At 32.4% G+C, this 21,492-nt stretch overlaps 1 protein-coding gene across 1 annotated transcript; it reads right to left on the reverse strand.

Moving 5' to 3' along the window:
- Positions 1-19,666: 19,666 nt before the first annotated feature.
- LOC131183080 (uncharacterized mitochondrial protein AtMg00810-like) lies at positions 19,667-20,292 on the reverse strand. The gene is made up of 2 exons (XM_058152984.1): positions 19,998-20,292; positions 19,667-19,758 (listed from the first exon to the last, which is right to left on the reverse strand). The coding sequence occupies exons 1-2, from the start codon at positions 20,290-20,292 to the stop codon at positions 19,667-19,669; spliced, it is 387 nt and encodes a 128-aa protein (XP_058008967.1).
- Between the last annotated feature and the right edge of the window lie 1,200 nt (positions 20,293-21,492).

The raw sequence follows: 21,492 nt of genomic DNA on the forward strand, positions 1-21,492 counted from the left end.
ATAGGTATGATGAGAGGAAAAGAATGATAGATAATGATACATATGCTTAGTTTAGACTTTTGAGATAGTGAAAAGGTAGTTAGAGGTTCGTTATGAATGTCAGGCAAACATTGTTAGTGTGATCAACATAATCACTTTGTAGTGAAGCAATAACGACAGGACAACAGTAGGGGTAGAACAAAAAAAAAAAATGACAAGTTTGGGTGGTTATAAATCACTAGAAAGTTCAAGGATCAAATTAATGACCATAGATAAGGGTGGAATTAGTGTTGGAAGAATTTATTAGTGAGAGAAATCTTTCAGGAATCAACAAAAGTTAAGGGCACAATAAAAACGATGATAGATATGAATCATAGGTCGAGTATAAGTAAAGTTAATAAATTATAAAATATTATGTCAAGAAGGAAAATGGTACGGTAAAGGGTTCATGTAGATGATACCTTATAGGTAGAGCATAATTGTGCTAGGAGATGATGAAATTTGGAGAGAAAGACCAAGAAACTTAGGTGAAACGTTATAATATGACAATCGGGTGTAGTTGAATATAAGAGGATATTTTCTTTCTTTTCAAGTTTAGCTTGTGCTTTTGGTTCTAGAAGGTTATATAAGGACAGAACCGAGTCAAGGAGACCTAGTTATTGAGAGTTTAGTAGGCACAAATTCATACATAATTTCTGATATGAGAATGACAGAAGTGCATACCTAGTATTAAGTATGAAAGGACGAGCAGAGTAATGATAGGAGTTAAATTGAGTTAGCTACTAAGGCTTGCAACTGTTTTAAACTATGAGTTTGGAGGAAATCTTGTTTATGGTTGAGATTCAATAGATGAAATTGTTCTTGATGGGTAATTTGAGGTTGAAGTTTAGAAAGCTATGGGCGATATATGATTATAGTAAGGAGAATGAACACGTGAAGTATCTTGTTTGGAATTAAGGCATGACACATATTTCCTACAGCCGTGTTAGTTCAGATGGAACTTATAGTTTATGGGGCTCATATTCATCCAGGATAAGCAATTTCCTACTAAGGCTGATAGGGAATGATAATGTTCTGATAGTTAAGTTGGAAAAAAGGGGATACAAGAAAAAAAAATTTTTCTATGGGTAATTATAAGTGTTACATAAGGTGAAGAATGTGCTGGTAGGAGTAAATCATAGGGTTAGAATTCTTGAAGTAATGAAACTAGTATTCAAGATAAGACTAAGAAATAAAAAGAAAGTTAAAGTTGATGATGGGATAGACATCTTTGAAGGAAAAGGTGTAAGGATGAGATAGGACTAAAATTAAGGAATAAGTACAGCAGGTTGAAATGATACCAACAATACCAAAAATAGGAAAAGGGAAGTGGATAAGATGCAAAGGACAGGAAGAGAGCTCGATAGAGTCAGTTATAATGATGAGGATAAGGAGTGTCTAACCACTGCCCCTGTGTTAACACTACCTATGAGCGGTGAAGGATACAGGTGTCTTGTGGCGCCTCGAGTTGGCCTAGGGTGTGTTTTAATGCGGAATGGAAAAGTAGTGGCTTATGCTTCAAGGCAGCTGAAGAGGCATGAGCAGAACTATCCCACCCATGATTTGGAAATGGCGGCTGTAGTCTTTGCACTAAAAATCTGAAGACACTACCTGTATGGTGAAGTGTGCGAGATATACACCGACCATAAGAGTTTGAAGTACATCTTCCAACAGAGGGATTTAAACTTGAGACAGAGGAGATGGATGGAGCTTACGAAGACTATGATTGCCCCATCGGTACCACCACAGGGAAGGCCAATGTAGTAGCAGATGCTTTAGCGAGAAAATCTTACAGCGGTTTGGCGCACATTTCAGAGAGAAGAGACCGTTGATTCAGAAGTACATGAGTTTATGGATCAAGGTTTAATCCTAGATCTTTCAGATGAGGGGGTCTTGTTGGCTCATTTTTCAGTGAGGCCAGACTTGCGAGATAGAGTTAGAGTTTCCCAACACAGAGACCAACAATTAATGAAGATCATAGAAAGTGTAGGTCTCCTCTGTGTTGGACGGAAATGGGGGAAGCGAAGGTGCATGATGTAGACCTAGTGCAGTACACTTCAGAGGTAGTTCCTTTAATCAGGAACGGCATCGACTTTCAGATGGCGTAAGAGTTATGCACGGACCCAGACGGAGGGATGTGGAGTTTGCAGTGGGCGACTATATATTCCTGAAGGTTTCTCCAATGAAGGGAGTCATGAGATTTGGAAAAAGGGCAAGTTGGCACCTCAGTATATTGGACCTTTTGAGGTTACGGATAGAGTTGGAGCAGTTGCCTACCGGTTGGAGCTACCACCCAACCTTTCTCACGTTCATCCGTGTTTCACATCTCCATGCTAAGAAAATACATTCAGATCCTTCTCATGTACTATAACCAGATGTAATAGAGCTAAAAGAGAACTTGACATTTGAGGAGCAACCTGTAGCCATAGTGGACTACCAAGTGAGACAACTAAGATCAAAACAGATCCCTATGGTGAAGGTTTTGTGGAGGAGTCAGTCAGTGGAAGAGTGCACCTGGGAGTTAGAACGGGACATGCGTAGCAAGTACCCTTATCTGTTCAATGTATAATCATGTGATTTATTACGCCTTGTGTAAAATTCGAGGGCGAATTTTCTGTAAGGAAGAATGTAACACCCGATTTTTATATATTATTATTGGTCTTCGTGTAGGTATCCTCAATTCTCGAAAATTCGACAGTTGTCCGGATCTGCGAATTTTCGGTCAGACAGACCCGCTATCGAAAAAGTCTCCGAATTGGATCGAGGTTTTAGCTACCCCACCATTGTCAGACATCCCGAGCGCATTCTCGAAGTCGGAATCGGCAAAGGTAAACCCGAACCTTATTTTTTCGTAATTTTCTAGTGCTTAAATAGGATTGAAAATCCATAAAATATTCGTGGTAGCTTAGAAAATTACGATTCTTTTGCAATAGCTTAGTAATATTTCTAAGGACAATGGGCGAGTTTTATAATTTTTAGAGCTTATTTGAGCGGTTTTGCAAAAATGATCAATTATAAGGACTAAATTGAAATTTTACATATTGTGATGAATGATTGATTTGATGGGCGGGAGGGGTGTGTGATGTGATTGAGTTGTGGATATATGGATTGTGGATATAGAAGTGTGTTTTGAGCCCTTTTGCGGGTTGGGTAGGTCCTAGGTATAGGGAGACTCTGCGGATTTTCGCACGATTTAGGGCGTATTGGGTCTTTTCTTGATTTGTATTGAGTCATTTGTATTAAATAATTGTAATATAATTGTCGTGAGCGGGATGCCTTCTTCCTCCGCCCGCCCACGGTGATTGCCGTCAAGTCTGTGAGTAAAATATTAATTTTAATTGTAATTTCGATATTATTATATGTTCAGCATGCCCATGCATCACTTATATGCATATATTTATGTATTTAAACTCTAGGCACGATTTATGATGCATTGATAAATGTTAAAGTGCCATGATGTTGTTGTGGTAATTTGGAGCAGTGTGCGTGCGTTGGCGTGCGTGTGATGTGGTGTGGACTATGGATAGGACGGGTAGTCACGGCTTGAGTTCTTCGCTGGGAACCCGATCCTTCGAGGGGTAGTCACGGCTTGAGTTTTTCACTGGGACCCTCGATTTGGTTTATTAAGCGAAAGTCCGGCTTGAGTTCTTCGCTGGCACCAGGTTGGATTTAAGAGAGCTGTATAGGGGATCAGCTCCCAATATGTTATGATTGATGCTACAGGGTGCGTGAGTGCTCCAAATTACCTTTTTGATGTTATGATGTGAAAATGTTGTGTATGTTGCATTTCACTCTACAGGGTGCATTAGTTTCAGATAGTTATAGAGATTATGGTTAAAATTGATATTTTACTCTCTGAGTCGAACGCTCACTCCTGTTCAAAAATTTTTACAGGCCACAGGAGGAGTTATTTTACAGAGCAACCTGTTTTCTTCCTCGCAGGTTTAACGTCAATTATTTAATTGTTTTACTATCTTTTCTAAATTAAAAATCTAGAACTCCGCATGTGTTAGAAATAGTGTGGACCTTGGTAGAGGTTGTGTGAACTTAAATTTTTAAGATTAATAAATGAAGATTTGTATGGTATTTAAACAGTTTGTAAATGAGGTAACAGGGTTGAGCTGGGCTCCCCTGATTTTAGTTTCTGAAAATTTCTGGGCTAAGTTGGCTCGAAATGAAATTATAACAGTTTGATTTAAATTATTTTATATGCATATTGGGTCTAAATTGTGGGCTTGGTTATGGATTTGAGGAATAGTTAGGCTTACTACGGGCCTCGGGGGCTTTAAGCTGGCCCAGGTCCTAGTGCCGGTCCGGCCCATAGGTTGGGTCGTGACAAAGTTGGTATCAGAGCCTAGGCTCCAGATTCATAGGGAAAAATTATCTAAGTGTTGGGAAGAGTCTACTAGGAGTCACATGCGGAGTATAGGATTCTGTTTCGTCTTTTCTTATAATTCTTTGTTTCTAGATTCTACGTTATACCTCGGGAAATATAAGATTACCTCAGTTAGTGTCTTGATTTTGTGGAGTACACAGAAATGTGAAATAGAGTTAGTAGACATGTGAGATCTATCATGAGGATACGTACTCCAAGAAATGTTATATTTTTGTCAGTATGGGTTTAAATGGTGTGCCCATTTCGTGTAAGACAAGAGTACATAAAAGTGAGTCTTAAAAGTACAGTTGCCCTAGATAAGGATGAGGATACCACTCTGGCAACATCGTAGATGACCCAATCGTAATAAGTTTGTGATAATAGAAGATTCGGGAGAGATAAGAAATTAGGAGACCTAGTCTGTCAGACGTATCGTAGTAACTATACAATGTTCTCGATGTCCGCTCCGAAGTCTGACACATGCATCAACATGGGATTATTGTGTAGAGCTACGTGCATCCCCGTGGTGCTCCATAATGAGGGTGTTTGCGGATGGCTTCTGTTTTGGTACAGTTATGCCAGAATAGAGTTCTATATCTGCAGAGGAGTTGGGAACTCCTGGTTAAGAGTCTAGAGCTAGAATATCGAAAGGTCACAGTTGGGTGGTAACTAGAGTCATGACTCGATTACCTAGTATGAGCTAGAGTTACTGAAGAGTTGCCATCGGACTGCAGGTTTGGACTAGTTGCAAAGTAAAGGTGACACTTATAGAGTGAGAATAGTATAACTTGTGTGTATCAGTATGGAATAAAGTACAACTCTACTACCTAGAGAAGGTCGAAACTATGAATTGATGATTTATAGAGCTATGATATGATAAAAGAGTCATTAACTTGACATGGTTCTGGCAAGGTGGTAGATGTAGTACCTTTGTTGCAGCAAGTTAGGATATAGTCCTATCTTTTCAGAATGGATCGAAGGTTATTACTGATAATGATGACTTATGGAATAGTGCCCCAGATAGGACTGTAGAGTGTGGTAGAGAGTAGTTGGCTCGGGTATCCTGCAGAGGATACAAGTTTCATTATAGGAATCATATATAATCAGATCACGATGGATGTAAATCCTTTGAATTGGATGACGGGTTTGGATGCCCGGAATCTTAAGTTTTGGCTAATTGAGTAAACATGGAAAATAATAATAATAATAATAATAATAATAATAATAATAACAAATAAATAAAATTACTGCAGAGTCAGTTCTCGAGGTAGTAAGGGTATTATGTAAACTAAAGGATAAGAATAGAAATCATACGATAAAGGTATGACTGCAATTTCCTGAGTTCCTTTCTAACTTCATATCGTTCAAAACAATAGTATAATCTAATTATAATAGTGTCAAGAGTAATAAATTAGCAAAGATAAATTATAGAAGACCAATGGATAGAGAAAGTGCAGAATGAAAGTTTGGACAATTGATTGGGATGCAATATAATCTAAATGCTAGTGGAAGTACTAGCTAGAGTGGTCAAAGGACTAAACTGAGTAGCACGGACATATGATAACGCGATAGAGACTCTGAAAGATATAGTTAGCAAGTACAGCTATTATGTTAGGAAGAAGAATGGAACCAGGGATAGAATAGTCAAGTTCTATTTTGGGTAAGACAAAGGAAATAAATGAAAGGACAACCTAAAGAGCGCATAATAAAAGGAACAAAGTTAAGATATAGGATAGGCTAAGTGTTATTCTTGGCAAGGAGAATGACAAGGATGGAAAACCCAAAATGGGACCACATTAGTGAGAGAAGTGATGGAGGTATGGAATACAATAATAATGAGTAAATGTTAGAAGGTGTGCGATGGTATTGCGGACTACCTAAATAGGTAGAGAAAGAGAAGTTAGTAAGCAGTAAGTTGAATAAAAGTCAGTCTAAGGGATCAAATAGGTATGATGAGAGGAAAAGAATGATAGATAATGATACATATGCTTAGTTTAGACTTTTGAGATAGTGAAAAGGTAGTTAGAGGTTCGTTATGAATGTCAGGCAAACATTGTTAGTGTGATCAACAGAATCACTTTGTAGTGAAGCAATAACGACAGGACAACAGTAGGGGTAAAAAAAAAAAAAATGACAAGTCTGGGTGGTTATAAATCACTAGAAAGTTCAAGGATCAAATTAATGACCATAGATAAGGGTGGAATTAGTGTTGGAAGAATTTATTAGTGAGAGAAATCTTTCAGGAATCAACAAAAGTTAAGGGCACAATAAAAACGATGATAGATATGAATCATAGGTCGAGTATAAGTAAAGTTAATAAATTATAAAATATTATGTCAAGAAGGAAAATGGTACGGTAAAGGGTTCATGTAGATGATACCTTATAGGTAGAGCATAATTGTGCTAGGAGATGATGAAATTTGGAGAGAAAGACCAAGAAACTTAGGTGAAACGTTATAATATGACAATCGGGTGTAGTTGAATATAAGAGGATATTTTCTTTCTTTTCAAGTTTAGCTTGTGCTTTTGGTTCTAGAAGGTTATATAAGGAAACCGAGTCAAGGAGACCTAGTTATTGAGAGTTTAGTAGGCACAAATTCATACATAATTTCTGATATGAGAATGACAGAAGTGCATACCTAGTATTAAGTATGAAAGGACGAACAGAGTAATGATAGGAGTTAAATTGAGTTAGCTACTAAGGCTTGCAACTGCTTTTAAACTATGAGTTGGAGGAAGTCTTGTTTATGGTTGAGATTCAATAGATGAAATTGTTCTGATGGGTAATTTGAGGTTGAAGTTTAGAAAGCTATGGGCAGTATATATGATTATAGTAAGGAGAATGAACACGTGAAGTATCTTGTTTGGAATTAAGGCATGACACATATTTCCTACAGCCGTGTTAGTTCAGATGGAACTTATAGTTTATGGGGCTCATATTCATCCAAGATAAGCAATTTCCTACTAAGGCTGATAGGGAATGATAATGTTCTGATAGTTAAGTTGGAAAAAAGGGGATACAAGAAAAAAAAAATTTTTTTATGGGTAATTATAAGTGTTACATAAGGTGAAGAATGTGCTGGTAGGAGTAAATCATAGGGTTAGAATTCTTGAAGTAATGAAACTAGTATTCAAGATAAGACTAAGAAATAAAAAGAAAGTTAAAGTTGATGATGGGATAGACATCTTTGAAGGAAAAGGTGTAAGGATGAGATAGGACTAAAATTAAGGAATAAGTACAGCAGGTTGAAATGATACCAACAATACCAAAAATAGGAAAAGGGAAGTGGATAAGATGCAAAGGACAGGAAGAGAGCTCGATAGAGTCAGTTATAATGATGAGGATAAGGAGTGTCTAACAACTGCCTCTGTGTTAACACTACCTATGAGCGGTGAAGGATACACTGGTAATCGTGACGCCTTCAGAGTTGGCCTAGGGTGTGTTTTGATGCGGAATGGAAAAGTAGTGGCTTATGCTTCAAGGCAGCTGAAGAGGCATGAGCAGAACTATCCCACCCATGATTTGGAAATGGCGGCTGTAGTCTTTGCACTAAAAATCTGGAGACACTACCTGTATGGTGAAGTGTGCGAGATATACACCGACCATAAGAGTTTGAAGTACATCTTCCAACAGAGGGATTTAAACTTGAGACAGAGGAGATGGATGGAGCTTCTGGAAGACTATGATTGCCCCATCCAGTACCACCCTGGGAAGGCCAATGTAGTAGCAGATGCTTTAAGCAGAAAATCTTCTGGCAGTTTGGCGCACATTTCAGCAGAGAAGAGACCGTTGATTCAGGAAGTACATGAGTTGATGGATCAAGGTTTAATCCTAGATCTTTCAGATAAGGGGGTCTTGTTGGCTCATTTTTCAGTGAGGCCAGACTTGCGAGATAGAGTTAGAGTTTCCCAACACAGAGACCAACAATTAATGAAGATCATAGAAAGTGTAGGTCTCCTCTGTGTTGGACAGAAATGGGGGAAGCGAAGGTGCATGATGTAGACCTAGTGCAGTACACTTCAGAGGTAGTTCCTTTAATCAGGGAACGATCAAAACAATTTTCAAGAGGCGTAAGAGTTATGCACTTGACGGAGGGATGTGGAGTTTGCAGTGGGCGACTATATATTCCTGAAGGTTTCTCCAATGAAGGGAGTCATGAGATTTGAAAAAAGGGCAAGTTGGCACCTCAGTATATTGGACCTTTTGAGGTTACGGATAGAGTTGGAGCAGTTGCCTACCGGTTGGAGCTACCACCCAACCTTTCTCACGTTCATCCCGTGTTTCACATCTCCATGCTAAGAAAATACATTCCAGATCCTTCTCATGTACTATAACCAGATGTAATAGAGCTAAAAGAGAACTTGACATTTGAGGAGCAACCTGTAGCCATAGTGGACTACCAAGTGAGACAACTAAGATCAAAACAGATCCCTATGGTGAAGGTTTTGTGGAGGAGTTAGTCAGTGGAAGAGTGCACCTGGGAGTTAGAACGGGACATGCGTAGCAAGTACCCTTATCTGTTCAATGTATAATCATGTGATTTATTCTGCCTTGTGTAAAATTCGAGGACGAATTTTCTGTAAGGGGGGAAGAATGTAACACCCCTGATTTTTTTATATATTATTATTGGGCTTCGTGTAGGTATCCTCAATTCGGAAATTCGGCGGTTGTCCTGGACTGTGAATTTCCGGCGCATGCAGACCACCGGAAAAGTCTCGAATTGGATCGAGGTTTTGGCTACCCACCATTGTCGAGCATCCCGAGCGCGTTCAAGTCGAATCGGCAGAGGTAAACCCGAACCTTGCTTTTTCGTAATTTTCTAGTGCTTAAATAGGATTGAAAATCCATAAAATATTCGTGGTAGCTTAGAAAATTACGATTCTTTTTGCAATAGCTTAGTAATATTTCTAAGGACAATGCAAGGTAGTTTTATAATTTTTAGAGCTTATTTGAGCGCTTTTTGCAAAAATGATCAATTATAAGGACTAAATTGAAATTTTACATATTGTGATGAATGATTGATTTGATGGGCCCAGGAGGGGCTGTGTGATGTGATTGAGTTGTGGATATATGGATTGTGGATATAGAAGTGTGTTTTGAGCCCTTTTGCAGGTTGGGTAGGTCCTAGGTATAGGGAGACTCACGGATTTTCGGAACGACTTAGGATCAATTGGGTCTTTTCTTGATTTGTATTGAGTCATTTGTATTAAATAATTGTAATATAATTGTCAGGTGAGCCGGGACAGCCTTCTTCCTCCGCCCAGCCGCCACAGTGATTGCCGTCAAGTCTGTGAGTAAAATATTAATTTTAATTGTAATTTCGATATTATTATATGTTCAGCATGCCCATGCATCACTTATATGCATATATTTATGTATTTAAACTCTAGGCACGATTTATGATGCATTGATAAATGTTAAAGTGCCATGATGTTGTTGTGGTAATTTGGAGCAGTGTGCGTGCGTTGGCGTGCGTGTGATGTGGTGTGGACTATGGATAGGACGGGTAGTCACGGCTTGAGTTCTTCGCTGGGAACCCGATCCTTCGAGGGGTAGTCACGGCTTGAGTTCTTCGCTGGGACCCTCGATTTGGTTTATTAAGCGAAAGTCCGGCTTGAGTTCTTCGCTGGCACCAGGTTGGATTTAAGAGAGCTGTATAGGGGATCAGCTCCCAATATGTTATGATTGATGCTACAGGGTGCGTGAGTGCTCCAAATTACCTTTTTGATGTTATGATGTGAAAATGTTGTGTATGTTGCACTTCACTCTACAGGGTGCATTAGTTTCAGATAGTTATAGAGATTATGGTTAAAATTGATATTTTACTCTCTGAGTCGAACGCTCACTCCTGTTCAAAAATTTTTACAGCCACGGAGGAGTTATTTTACTGAGCAACCTGCTTTTCTTCCTCGCAGTTTAACGTCAATTATTTAATTGTTTTACTATCTTTTCTAAATTAAAAATCTAGAACTCCGCATGTGTTAGAAATAGTGTGGACCTTGGTAGAGGTTGTGTGAACTTAAATTTTTAAGATTAATAAATGAAGATTTGTATGGTATTTAAACAGTTTGTAAATGAGGTAACAGGGTTGAGCTGGGCTCCCCTGATTTTAGTTTCTGAAAATTTCTGGGCTAAGTTGGCTCGAAATGAAATTATAACAGTTTGATTTAAATTATTTTATATGCATATTGGGTCTAAATTGTGGGCCTGGTTATGGATTTGAGGAATAGTTAGGCTTACTACGGGCCTCGGGGGCTTTAAGCTGGCCCAGGTCCTAGTGCCGGTCCGGCCCATAGGTTGGGTCGTGACATAATTATTACACTTTAATACTATAATATATAGCTATTATTGTTGTTGTTATTATTATTATATTTATAAATACTTGAAAAGTTTGATTTAATTAGAGAAAGGAAAAATTAATAATTAATTGAACTAATTTCTTAATTTTACCTAAAAAAAATATATACTAATTTTATATATGTTGCATTTTTATTTTCTGATAAAGAAATGGTTCATATTTTTATAAAACAAATTTAAGAGGAGGTAAGATTTTAAATTTATTATATTTATACCAATTGGTAATTTTTAATTAAATTTATTGATGATTATTTTTTTATAAAAATTATCACATAAAGTTAAATATTTTGTCATCTTATCATATGGAGTTAAATAATTTATTATCTCTCTCTTTTTTATATATTTAATAAATTATAATTTATATTGATTTTATTTTATTTTAACACGTATTTAATAAAAATATATTTTTAATTATATATTGAATGCTATATATATAAAATAAATTATAAAAAAATGAAATAAAATTTTATTTTCATAGTAATTAAAAATAAAAAATTTATGTTAATATTCAATTTTTATTATTTTCGATACTCTTTATAGTATAATTAATAAATAACTAATATTAATATTAATCATAATATATTTTTTTATTATTATTTAGAAAAATTATATATATATATATATATATATATATATATATATATATGCGTGTGTGTGTGCGCGCGTGTGTGTAACCTGCCTTCACTTGGAGTTTTATTTTTATTAATTAATTTTATAATTTCTTTAAATTATGATTAAGTTATTAATTTTTTAATTATGTATATATAAGTTATAAATTATTTAATTTTTACACTTTACTACTATAATAAATAGCTATTATTGTTGTTTATTATTATTATTATTATTATTATTATTATTATTATTATTATTACCTAAAAAGTTTAATTTAATTAGAGAAAGGAAAAATTAATAATTAATTGAACTAATTTATTAATTTTGCCTAATAAAAATATATACTAATTTTATATATGTTGCATTTTTACTTTCTGATAAAGAAGTGGTCCATATTTTTATAAAACAAATTCAAAAGGAGGTAAGATTTCAAATCTATTATATTTATACCAATTGATAATTTTTAATTAAATTTATTGATGATTATTTTTCTATATTTCTTGAAAGTTATAATATATAATTATTATATAATTTAATTTTTTAAATACAATCCTTATATATATATATATATATATATATATAAAGTAGGAATGTATTCACAGAAAAATGGCATGTAACACTTTCCTTAAAAAATTTGTCATGTATTACTCCCTATTAATACTCTATTTTATACTAATTTAAGACATTTTGTGACTAAATGCAATATTTATAAATTATTTATATTATTCTGTAAATACAAATTATTATTTAATTTTTTATTCTTCTTTATTATTATTATTATTATTATTATTATTATTATTTATAATACTACTTTAACATTTATGAGTTAAAATATTATTTTCTCTAAAATCTTATTTTTTAAAAATTAAAACATTTTATGATTAAATATAATACTTAAAAATTATTTATATTATTTTTTATAAATTTATTTATGTAAAATATTATTTATCACATGCTACCTTCAGTGGTAGTAATAATAATAATAATAATAATAATAATAATAATAATAATAATAATAATAAAAGGTAATTGATTACCATTATTTTAAGGAACATTGATTATTAATTTATGATTTCATAATTAATAGTAAATACTCTCCTTTGTATTAATTATTATTTAATTTTTTTTTTATTTCTCTTTTAATTATCATTATTATTTATAATATTACCTTAGCATTTATGATTAAAATTACTATTTTTTAAAAAATTAAGATATTTCGTAATTAAATATAATATTTAAAAATTATTTATATTATTTTATAAATACTAATTATTATTTTTTATTTATCTTATAATTATTATTGTCATTATTTATAATATTACTTTAACATTTATGATTTAAATTATTATTTTTTTAATTTTGATTTTTAAAAATTAAGACATTTTATGATTAAATGTAATATTTAAAAATTATTTATATTATTTTTTTATAAATTCATTTTTGTAAAAACATTGTTTATCAAATGTTACCCTCCATAATAATAATAATAATAATAATAATAATAATAATAATAATAGGTCATTGATGGCCATTAGTTTGAAGAAAATTAATAATTAATTTGTGATCTAATAATCAACTATCATATAATTTAATCAATTTTAAATTATTTCATATTTTTAACAAATATTTTTATTGCATTATTACATTTTTTATTATAATTTTTTTTAAAAAAATTTGAGAGATAAAAGTGTAATCTACATAAAATGTTATAAAAATAAAATATAGAGATTTGACTTATTTATAATTAGTATATATTATTTTTTATATTAATAATTTAATATTCTTTTTATTTTAATTTCCTTAAATTAATTATTATTATTATTATTATTATTATTATTATTATTATTATTATTATTATTATTATTATTATTATTATGACCAACTTATGGCCATTTAATTGAAATGGCCAAGTAAATAAGAAATATTTTACTTTTAAAAAATTGAATTTAAATGTTTTTATTACCATTTTTCAATTAAATAATATTTAGTTATAAATTATTTTTTATTTAAATGATTTCCATTTGTTTGTCAATATATAGTATTATATGAGATTTTTTATACACATCAAGCACTCTTCTTTCACCAAGTATTTTTATTTCACCTAAATGTGCTCAAATCTTTTTTATATTTTATTATTTCTTTAAAAGTTATTAGTTATCATTCTCAAAATTTATTTATTTAAATATATATTTAATATTTATTTAATTATTAATTTTTTAAAATTTCTTATTTAATATTTCTTAAACTTTGAATATCTTATTTCATTACAATTATATATCGAATAAAATTATAATTAATATTATTATCTATATTTTATTATAATTAATTTTCATCTAAATTATTTTTAAATTTTAATTAAATATTTATATCTTAGTGCATAAATTATCTCTTAACTATATTTTTATATAGAAGTAGAGTTTTAAAGATAAATTACAAATATAATAACATTGAAAATTTAGCTACAAATAAAGATGATTAAGAATAGTTAAAGTTACAATATTAAAATTATGAAATCTGCCTTTTGAAAAATAGTATGTAATTATAGTATTTATTTTAATAATAGAAAATTATGACATTTTAATATTATAACTTTTATGAAATGTATTTATTTTATATTATAAATTTATGTAAAGTGATAGCTATTTTTATCAAATAATTATTTTATAAAAAAATTTTAGATTAATAAAAAAAATTTACATTTAGATGTAGTAATTTTAAAAATAATATAATAGAATGTTATTTTTAATTAACAATAATATCATATATTTTTAAACGAGTTTGAAGCTGGGGAAAGAGCTACTATTTTCTTTGTTCCTAGAGATGCATTTGGAAATAATGTTTCCCCAACTAGTGAAGAATTAGATCCCCATAATTTTGCAGTGTATATGGACTTCATACTAATGGTTCCCTCATCAATGTGCCAAACATGGCTTATGTTGGTTGGAATGAGCTTGGTTTTATTAACATTGAGTTTATTATGGCAAAAGCTGGAAACCTTTTACCGCATGTGAAAGGAGGAAATCAAACCTTGAATGGCTTTCCACTTCCATTGAAAGTGAACCCAGGTGATTGTACTTTAGCTTGTCATTTGTTCATAGCTGGTATTCAGAGGGATTAATTTTACAAATAAGAGTTGGTTTTTCATGAATTCACCACTGATTCAGTTAGGCCTTTCATTCTCAAGATGTTGAAATTGATGAAATCAATAGGTATGCTACAAACTTGCAATGCATAACTCAACATTCTCTTGAAGTCCATTGTTGTTACCATGCCATAAACAGTTGTGTTAGAATTATGACTCAAAACCCTAATGAGATTTGGAGAGACCTTTTCTACTTTGAGTGGGAAAAATATTCCTTAATAGGATGGAGGAATATTTCCTATATTGAGTAGAACTCATTTTTTTTAGTGTTATTCCTAAATTTAGTGGGATTCCTAATCAAATTGGGATTGAAGGAATTAACACTAAAAATAGGAGGATTATGGAAAAGATTATTTAGCTTTTGCCCATTGAAGAGAGTGGCTTTGCCTATGGAGAGTGGCTTTTAGCTCATAGAGTGAGGCTGTCACCCATTACAGAGAGAGACTTTGCTAACTGCTGAGGATTTGGTTTTGCCCATTAATGAACAGCTCTTGCCCATTGCAGTTGCATGGAGGGAAATAGAATTTGGCCTAATGTGGAGAAAGGGCATAGAATTTAAGAGGAATGAATTCTTGTCCATTGATGAGAGGGCTCTTGCTTATGTAGTTGAAGACACCCTTTGTGGTGTAGTAGCTGTAGTAGTAAATATATTGGTTTATATCTACAGGAGACTGAAAGGACTAACAAATGTATTTACTATGAGCAATGTGGGTTATCTTGGGTATAATTGGAATGATGGGTAGTATAGTTTTGAGCTTATAATTAATGATGATTATTTTATTAAAGATAGTGAAAGATGGCATGCCCGTAGATGTAGCCCTATATTGAGAGGGTGAACCATATAAATATTAGTATTTTGTGAGTTTACTTTGTTTCTTTATAGTTTATACTCTTCTGCGGTACACAATAATTGGTATTAGAACATGGGGATGATCTTGGTGAGTTTGGTTAAAGGTGGAGCTACTGCAATATGTAGAAAGTTGCACATGCAATAATAGTGATGGTGGAGAGTTTAAATTGAGGTGGAGCTCTCGATGGAAAATCAAGAAAGTTAATTATGCGAAGATTTTTTGAAGAAAGAAGCAAGTTACACCTAAGACGAAGATTGGAGAGATTAATGATTTGAAGGGTTTAAGCTCAAGCATGGAGATGCAATGATTGAAGGCACCTAAGAATTTAAGGTATGTAATAGTTGATGGATTTTAAGTCAAAGTGGAGATTGTTAGAATTATGACTCAAAATCCTAGAGAGATTTGGAGAGACCTTTTCTACTTTGAGTGGGAAAAATATTCCTTAATAGGATGGAGGAATATTTCCTATATTGAGTAGAACTCTTATTTTTAGTGTTATTCCTAAATTGAGTGGGATTCCTAATCAGATTGAGATTGGGGGAATTAATATTATAAATAAGAGAATTGTGGAAGAGATTATTTGGCTTTTGCCCATTGAAGAGAGTGGTTTTGCTTATGGAGAGTGACTTTTAGCTCATGGAGTGAGACTGTCACCTATTGCAGAGAGGGGCTTTGCCAATTGCTGAGGATTTGGCTTTGCCCATTGATAAGCGGCTCTTGCCTATTGCAGTTGCATAGAGGGAAAGAGGATTTGGCTTAATGTGGGGAAAGAGCATAGGATTCAAGAGGAAGAATTCTTGTCCATTGATGAGAGGGCTCTTACCCATGTAGTTGAAGATACCCTTTATAGTGTAATAGTTATAGTAAGATACCCTTTGTGGCATAGTAGTTATAGTAGTAAATATATTAAGTTATGTCTAGAAGAGACTGAGAGGACAAACTAATGTATTTACTATGAGCAGTGTAGTTTATCTTGAATGTAATTGGGATGATGGGTAGTATAGTTTTAAGCTTATAATTAATGATGATTATTTTATTAAAAATAGTGGAAGATCGTGGATGTAACCCTATATTGAGAGGTGTACCATATAAATATTGGTTTTTTTTTATTTACTTTATAGTTTACACGCTTTCGTAGTGCACAACAAGTTGCATTATTTCTTTGAATTTTGAGGTACTTGGGCCTCTGGACACTTCCAATTGCCTACCAAAATGGAAGTTTGGAACGAATGCTGGGCAAATATTTTCCAAAATGGAAATTTTTATACATTAACAAGATCAGTATAGGAGCCTTATTTTTGGATTACATGAATTTGATGCTAATATTATTGAAAAAGAGACAAATATGTCTATACCTGTTAAAGATTTGTACTTCGACGACGTGGTGCCTAGGATACAGTTATTCTTTTTTAGTCTATTGGAACCAGTAAACTTCTTGCTTACTATATCTAATTTGAAGCATAATAGAAGCATCTCCAATATGCCATTTGCTTATACTGTCTTTGCCACAACGAGTCCACCACTACAAGTTACATAAGTAACATGAAAAATGTATTGAATTTATTTTGCAATAGCTTAACTCTATTAAAATAAATAAGTAAATAATATGTTAAATTTATACATATTACTCCAGATGCAAAATAGAAGGAAACTTTGAAAATAAAGAAAAATAAAATTAATCTATTTTGGACCACACCCGAAGGCTGCCTATGTATCTCAATTCCATTGTAAAGTGGAGGATCAGATCCATATAGCTATCAACAATAACATATACACTTTCTAAAACTAAGCCCATTCAATAGTGAACTAAAAGAGCAAGTCTTACATTCTTAATTCCATTCTCAAATTATCTTTAAGATTGCTTTACAAATTCTTCGACATAAGCCCTAAAATTAGAATTAACTCCTTGTAAAAGGCACATAAAAAAATGAATAAATATAAATACTAAATGTACTTCAGCAGCCTCTCAGTGCATATAACAATATCAACATAGTCAATTTAACTCTCAAGACCAAAAATTTCACAACTTAACAATAAAGACAAAAAAAGTTTAATATCAATTTATCTTTAAAATTTTATACAAAACATAAATATCCGCCATGTACTCAAATATAACTAAGCCCCAAAATTTTTTTTTTTCAAAACTATGAAAAGTCAATTTATGAAGTAAATTCTAAATGGTCTAAAGAAGCAATGATTCAAGAAATAACAAGCACTTGGAAACATTAAACAAATTCACATTCATTTGAAAATAAGTACCATATAAAAAAGATTCCACAATTATAAAAAGAAAATGACAAATTTATTTCATAACAAAGTTATTAAAAAAGTTTAGCCCAATTACATATTGGCTAAAATGATAGCTAACTTATTTATAGATCCAAAATTTAAATGGGCCTAAACAAGGCTTGAAAACCATCTAAATGATCAAGCCTTATGAATCAGATTGCTTAAACAAGAGCATACTATCTGGTCATATAGCTAAAGCATTGTATCAAACAACTGAATTACAAAATAGAACACCTAAAACTACCATCTATTATATTCATTAGCTGTGATCTTTTTGAAAAAAAAAATCTAAATAATACAACTAGATTTCAAAAGGAACAAAATGATACTTTAAAACTGCTAATAAAGCAAGTAATTCAATTACTTGTTCTAAACAAAAATAAGGTTGCAAGGATATCAACAATGCATAAATAAGTACACAAATTAAACTCTCTGAGCTATAATTTATGTAAATCATCACATATGGACCAACCTAAATCCATTCCAAAATCAAGTTATGTGATAAAACAAATTGAATTGATCTATACATTTACATATCAAGGACAACACAAAAATGTCAACAAGGATTCCTATCCAAAATCTCATTTCATGATTTATCATAACCCCACACAAGAGAATATAATTTCTTGTTTTCTATCAATGCTAGAATAAGTACTCAATTCAAATGATGGCAACCAATTAAATTTCCACTAGCATTCCAAAATAAAGAGGAACTCCCTAAAATTTCAGACCAACAATGACTGAGACCAACACTATTGTTACACTCAACCAAATTAACCAACATCACACATGATAATAATAACACAACTAAATTTTAAATCTACATAAGTATAGCTTCTTACAGTATAATGTGTCAAAATAATAATAATAATAATAATAATAATAATAATAATAATAATAATAATAATAATAATAATAAGAACAACAACAACAACAACAACAACAACAACAACAATTAAACTATTATAGTAGGTTTCTAGCATAACAGAATCCATAATAGCCAAAGCTCAATTAAAAATACAACATTCATTACATTTCAATAAAAGCCCAAACTATAACTTAGGTGAACTTGATTATCATGAAATAGAGTGAAGAAGAGAAGAATAGTTGTGAGATTAGAGAAATCGAATAGCGAGTATCAAAGATAGCTTACATGTATTAGTTTTATACTGAATTTAGAGAAAACAATTGCAAACTAGCATATAAATCCTCTTTTCATCAACACATTGAAACTTAAGCATTAGAGCATGAAGAATCGGGGATTTGGAGCTGCTCCATACTATTCTCATGCACAAAATTCCCACTACCATGAATTCCCTTTAACAATATTTACTTATAAGTGAACAAAAATACTAAAAAAGAGTAGAGAATGGAATTGAAATCTTATTGAACAAAGAATATATATATATATATATATATATATATATATATATATATATATATATATATATATATATATATATATATACACACACACACTAAAATGGAGGAGAGCTAGTGTAACAAACTATCCAACTCAGAAAAACAAACAACAGAAAATAAAACTATTATAATAATCTTCTTATGGGCAATTTGATCTAGCTGTTGTGCATCGTTTTACTTAAGCCCTAAACACATTGTATGGATAAATAAGCTTTACATCCCCCCCCCCCCTCCTCAAAATGGAGACGGGCTAAAATTATGAAGTTCCATCTTGGATAACAAAGAATGAAATTAAGACGGGAGGTTTGGTGAAAAAAATCAGTGAGCTAGAGTTTTGATGGGACATGAATTATGGTGATAAAACCTTTGTTTAATTGATCACATATGACATGATAGTCTATCTCCAGGTGTTTCGTTCATTCATGAAACACAGGGTTAGCTGCTATGTGTTGTGCAGCTCTATTATGGCAGTGAAGCTTTATGGGCAATAATGGTAGAATTTGAAACTCTTGGAGAATGTAATTGATCCATTGGAGTTCACAAACGATTGTAGCCATGCTATAATGTTCTGCCTCAGTTTAGGACTTGCTTACTATAGTTTACTTCTTGGATTTCAAAGAGACAAGAGAGGATCTTAAGAAAATACAGAATCCCATGATAGACTTCCATGACATGGGGCATGCGGCCCAATCTGCATCATAATAAACGCAAATATAAAAGTCATTGTCAACAAGGAAAAATAATCCTTTCACAGGACAACCTTTCAGATTTGCAACACAGGAAGAGTAGCATCAAGATGCAGTTTGCAAGGTGATTGCATAAACTGACTCAACTGTTGAGTTGAGTAGGCAATGTTTGGTCTAGTCAAACTCAGATATAACATGCGACCAACTAACCTTTGGTATTGCTTAGGGTCTATTAGTAACTCACCATCATTAGTGTTAAGCTTTAAAACTTTTGGCATTAGAAAATCTACAATCTTAGCTTGCATAAGCCTTACGTCCTTGATAGTGTCAAGAACATATTTACGCTGACTTAAGAAAGTACTAACAGATGATCTTGCAATCTCCAGCTTGAGAAAGTAATTAACATACCTAAGGTAATTTATTGTGAATTTTTTATCAAGAAAATGCTTCACATTTATGATGTCAAGCTCATGAGCTCCTGCAATAAGGACACCATCAACATAGACAATAAGGACCAAAAAATGATTGTTAGAACCCATAATGAACTAATAGTGATCAAATGTTGATTGAGTAAAACCATAATCTTTTAAACTTTATGTCAATTCTTTATTCCATTGTCGGCCAGCTTGCTTCAAGCCATATAGGCTTTTAATCAACTTACAAACTTCTTATGGTTTGCCTTTAGAGTAGCCCTATGGTGGCACCATGTAAAGATCTTCATCAATAAGCCCATGTAAGTAGGCATTATTAATGTCTAATTGATGAATGGGCAATTTATATGCAGTAGCAAAAGGTATGAACATCCGAACAATTACTAGCTTTGCAATAGGAGAAAAACATTCCACATAGTCAACACTAGGCAATTGGTTAAAACCTTTGGTAATTAATCTTACCTTGTATCTATCTATGGATCCATTTACTTTATAGTTGATCTGAAATACCTACTTAAAGGCTATTGCCTTCTTCCCTATAGGTAGTTGAGTTAATTACCAGGTATTATTCCTTTCTGATGCATATAACTCTACATGTATTATTGTAACCCAATTGCTATTCTCCTTTACTTGATGATAAGACTTTGTTTTTGCATAAAGGGAAACATTTGCTACAAAACACATGTAGTCATGACTATATTTGGAGGGGAAATTTGTAATGTGATAGGTAAAGAAGGAAAATGAGACAACGAATTTATATGACACTGAACTTGAGAAATATTACTTACAAACACCAATTAACTGTTAGTTGCATCAGCACTGAAAATCAGTATTTAGAGGGACTTTAGAAACAGTAGCTATAAAATCATTTAGCCAGTCTTTGAAGTAAGTCAAGTGCTTTTCCTTATAGGAACAGGTGCAAGAGTGGAGGCATGTGACAAAATTAGTGAGGTAATTTGAGTTTTCTAGTGAAGAAGTTTGTGTAAAAAGTTGGTTAGAATTGATAGGAGAGGAAGAAGGGTGTGATGTGTTTGGAGTTGTGTTGAATGTTTGAATCATTTACTGGAAGAGGAATTGAAGGATCATCATGCAATTGCAATTTTGCTTTTGTAAAAGGAAAATGGTTTTCATGAAAAATAACATCTCTGGACACAAAAATCAGTTTGGTTGCCAAATTATATAATTTATAAGCCTTATAACGAGTGACATAGCCAATGAATATGCATTTATGTGCTCGATGAGAAAATTTATTTTTACTAGGTTGGAGATTTGTTACAAAACATAAGCAACCATACACTTTAAGGTTGT

Source organism: Hevea brasiliensis, chromosome 1 (assembly GCF_030052815.1).
Source record: "Hevea brasiliensis isolate MT/VB/25A 57/8 chromosome 1, ASM3005281v1, whole genome shotgun sequence".
Taxonomy (NCBI): domain Eukaryota; kingdom Viridiplantae; phylum Streptophyta; class Magnoliopsida; order Malpighiales; family Euphorbiaceae; genus Hevea; species Hevea brasiliensis.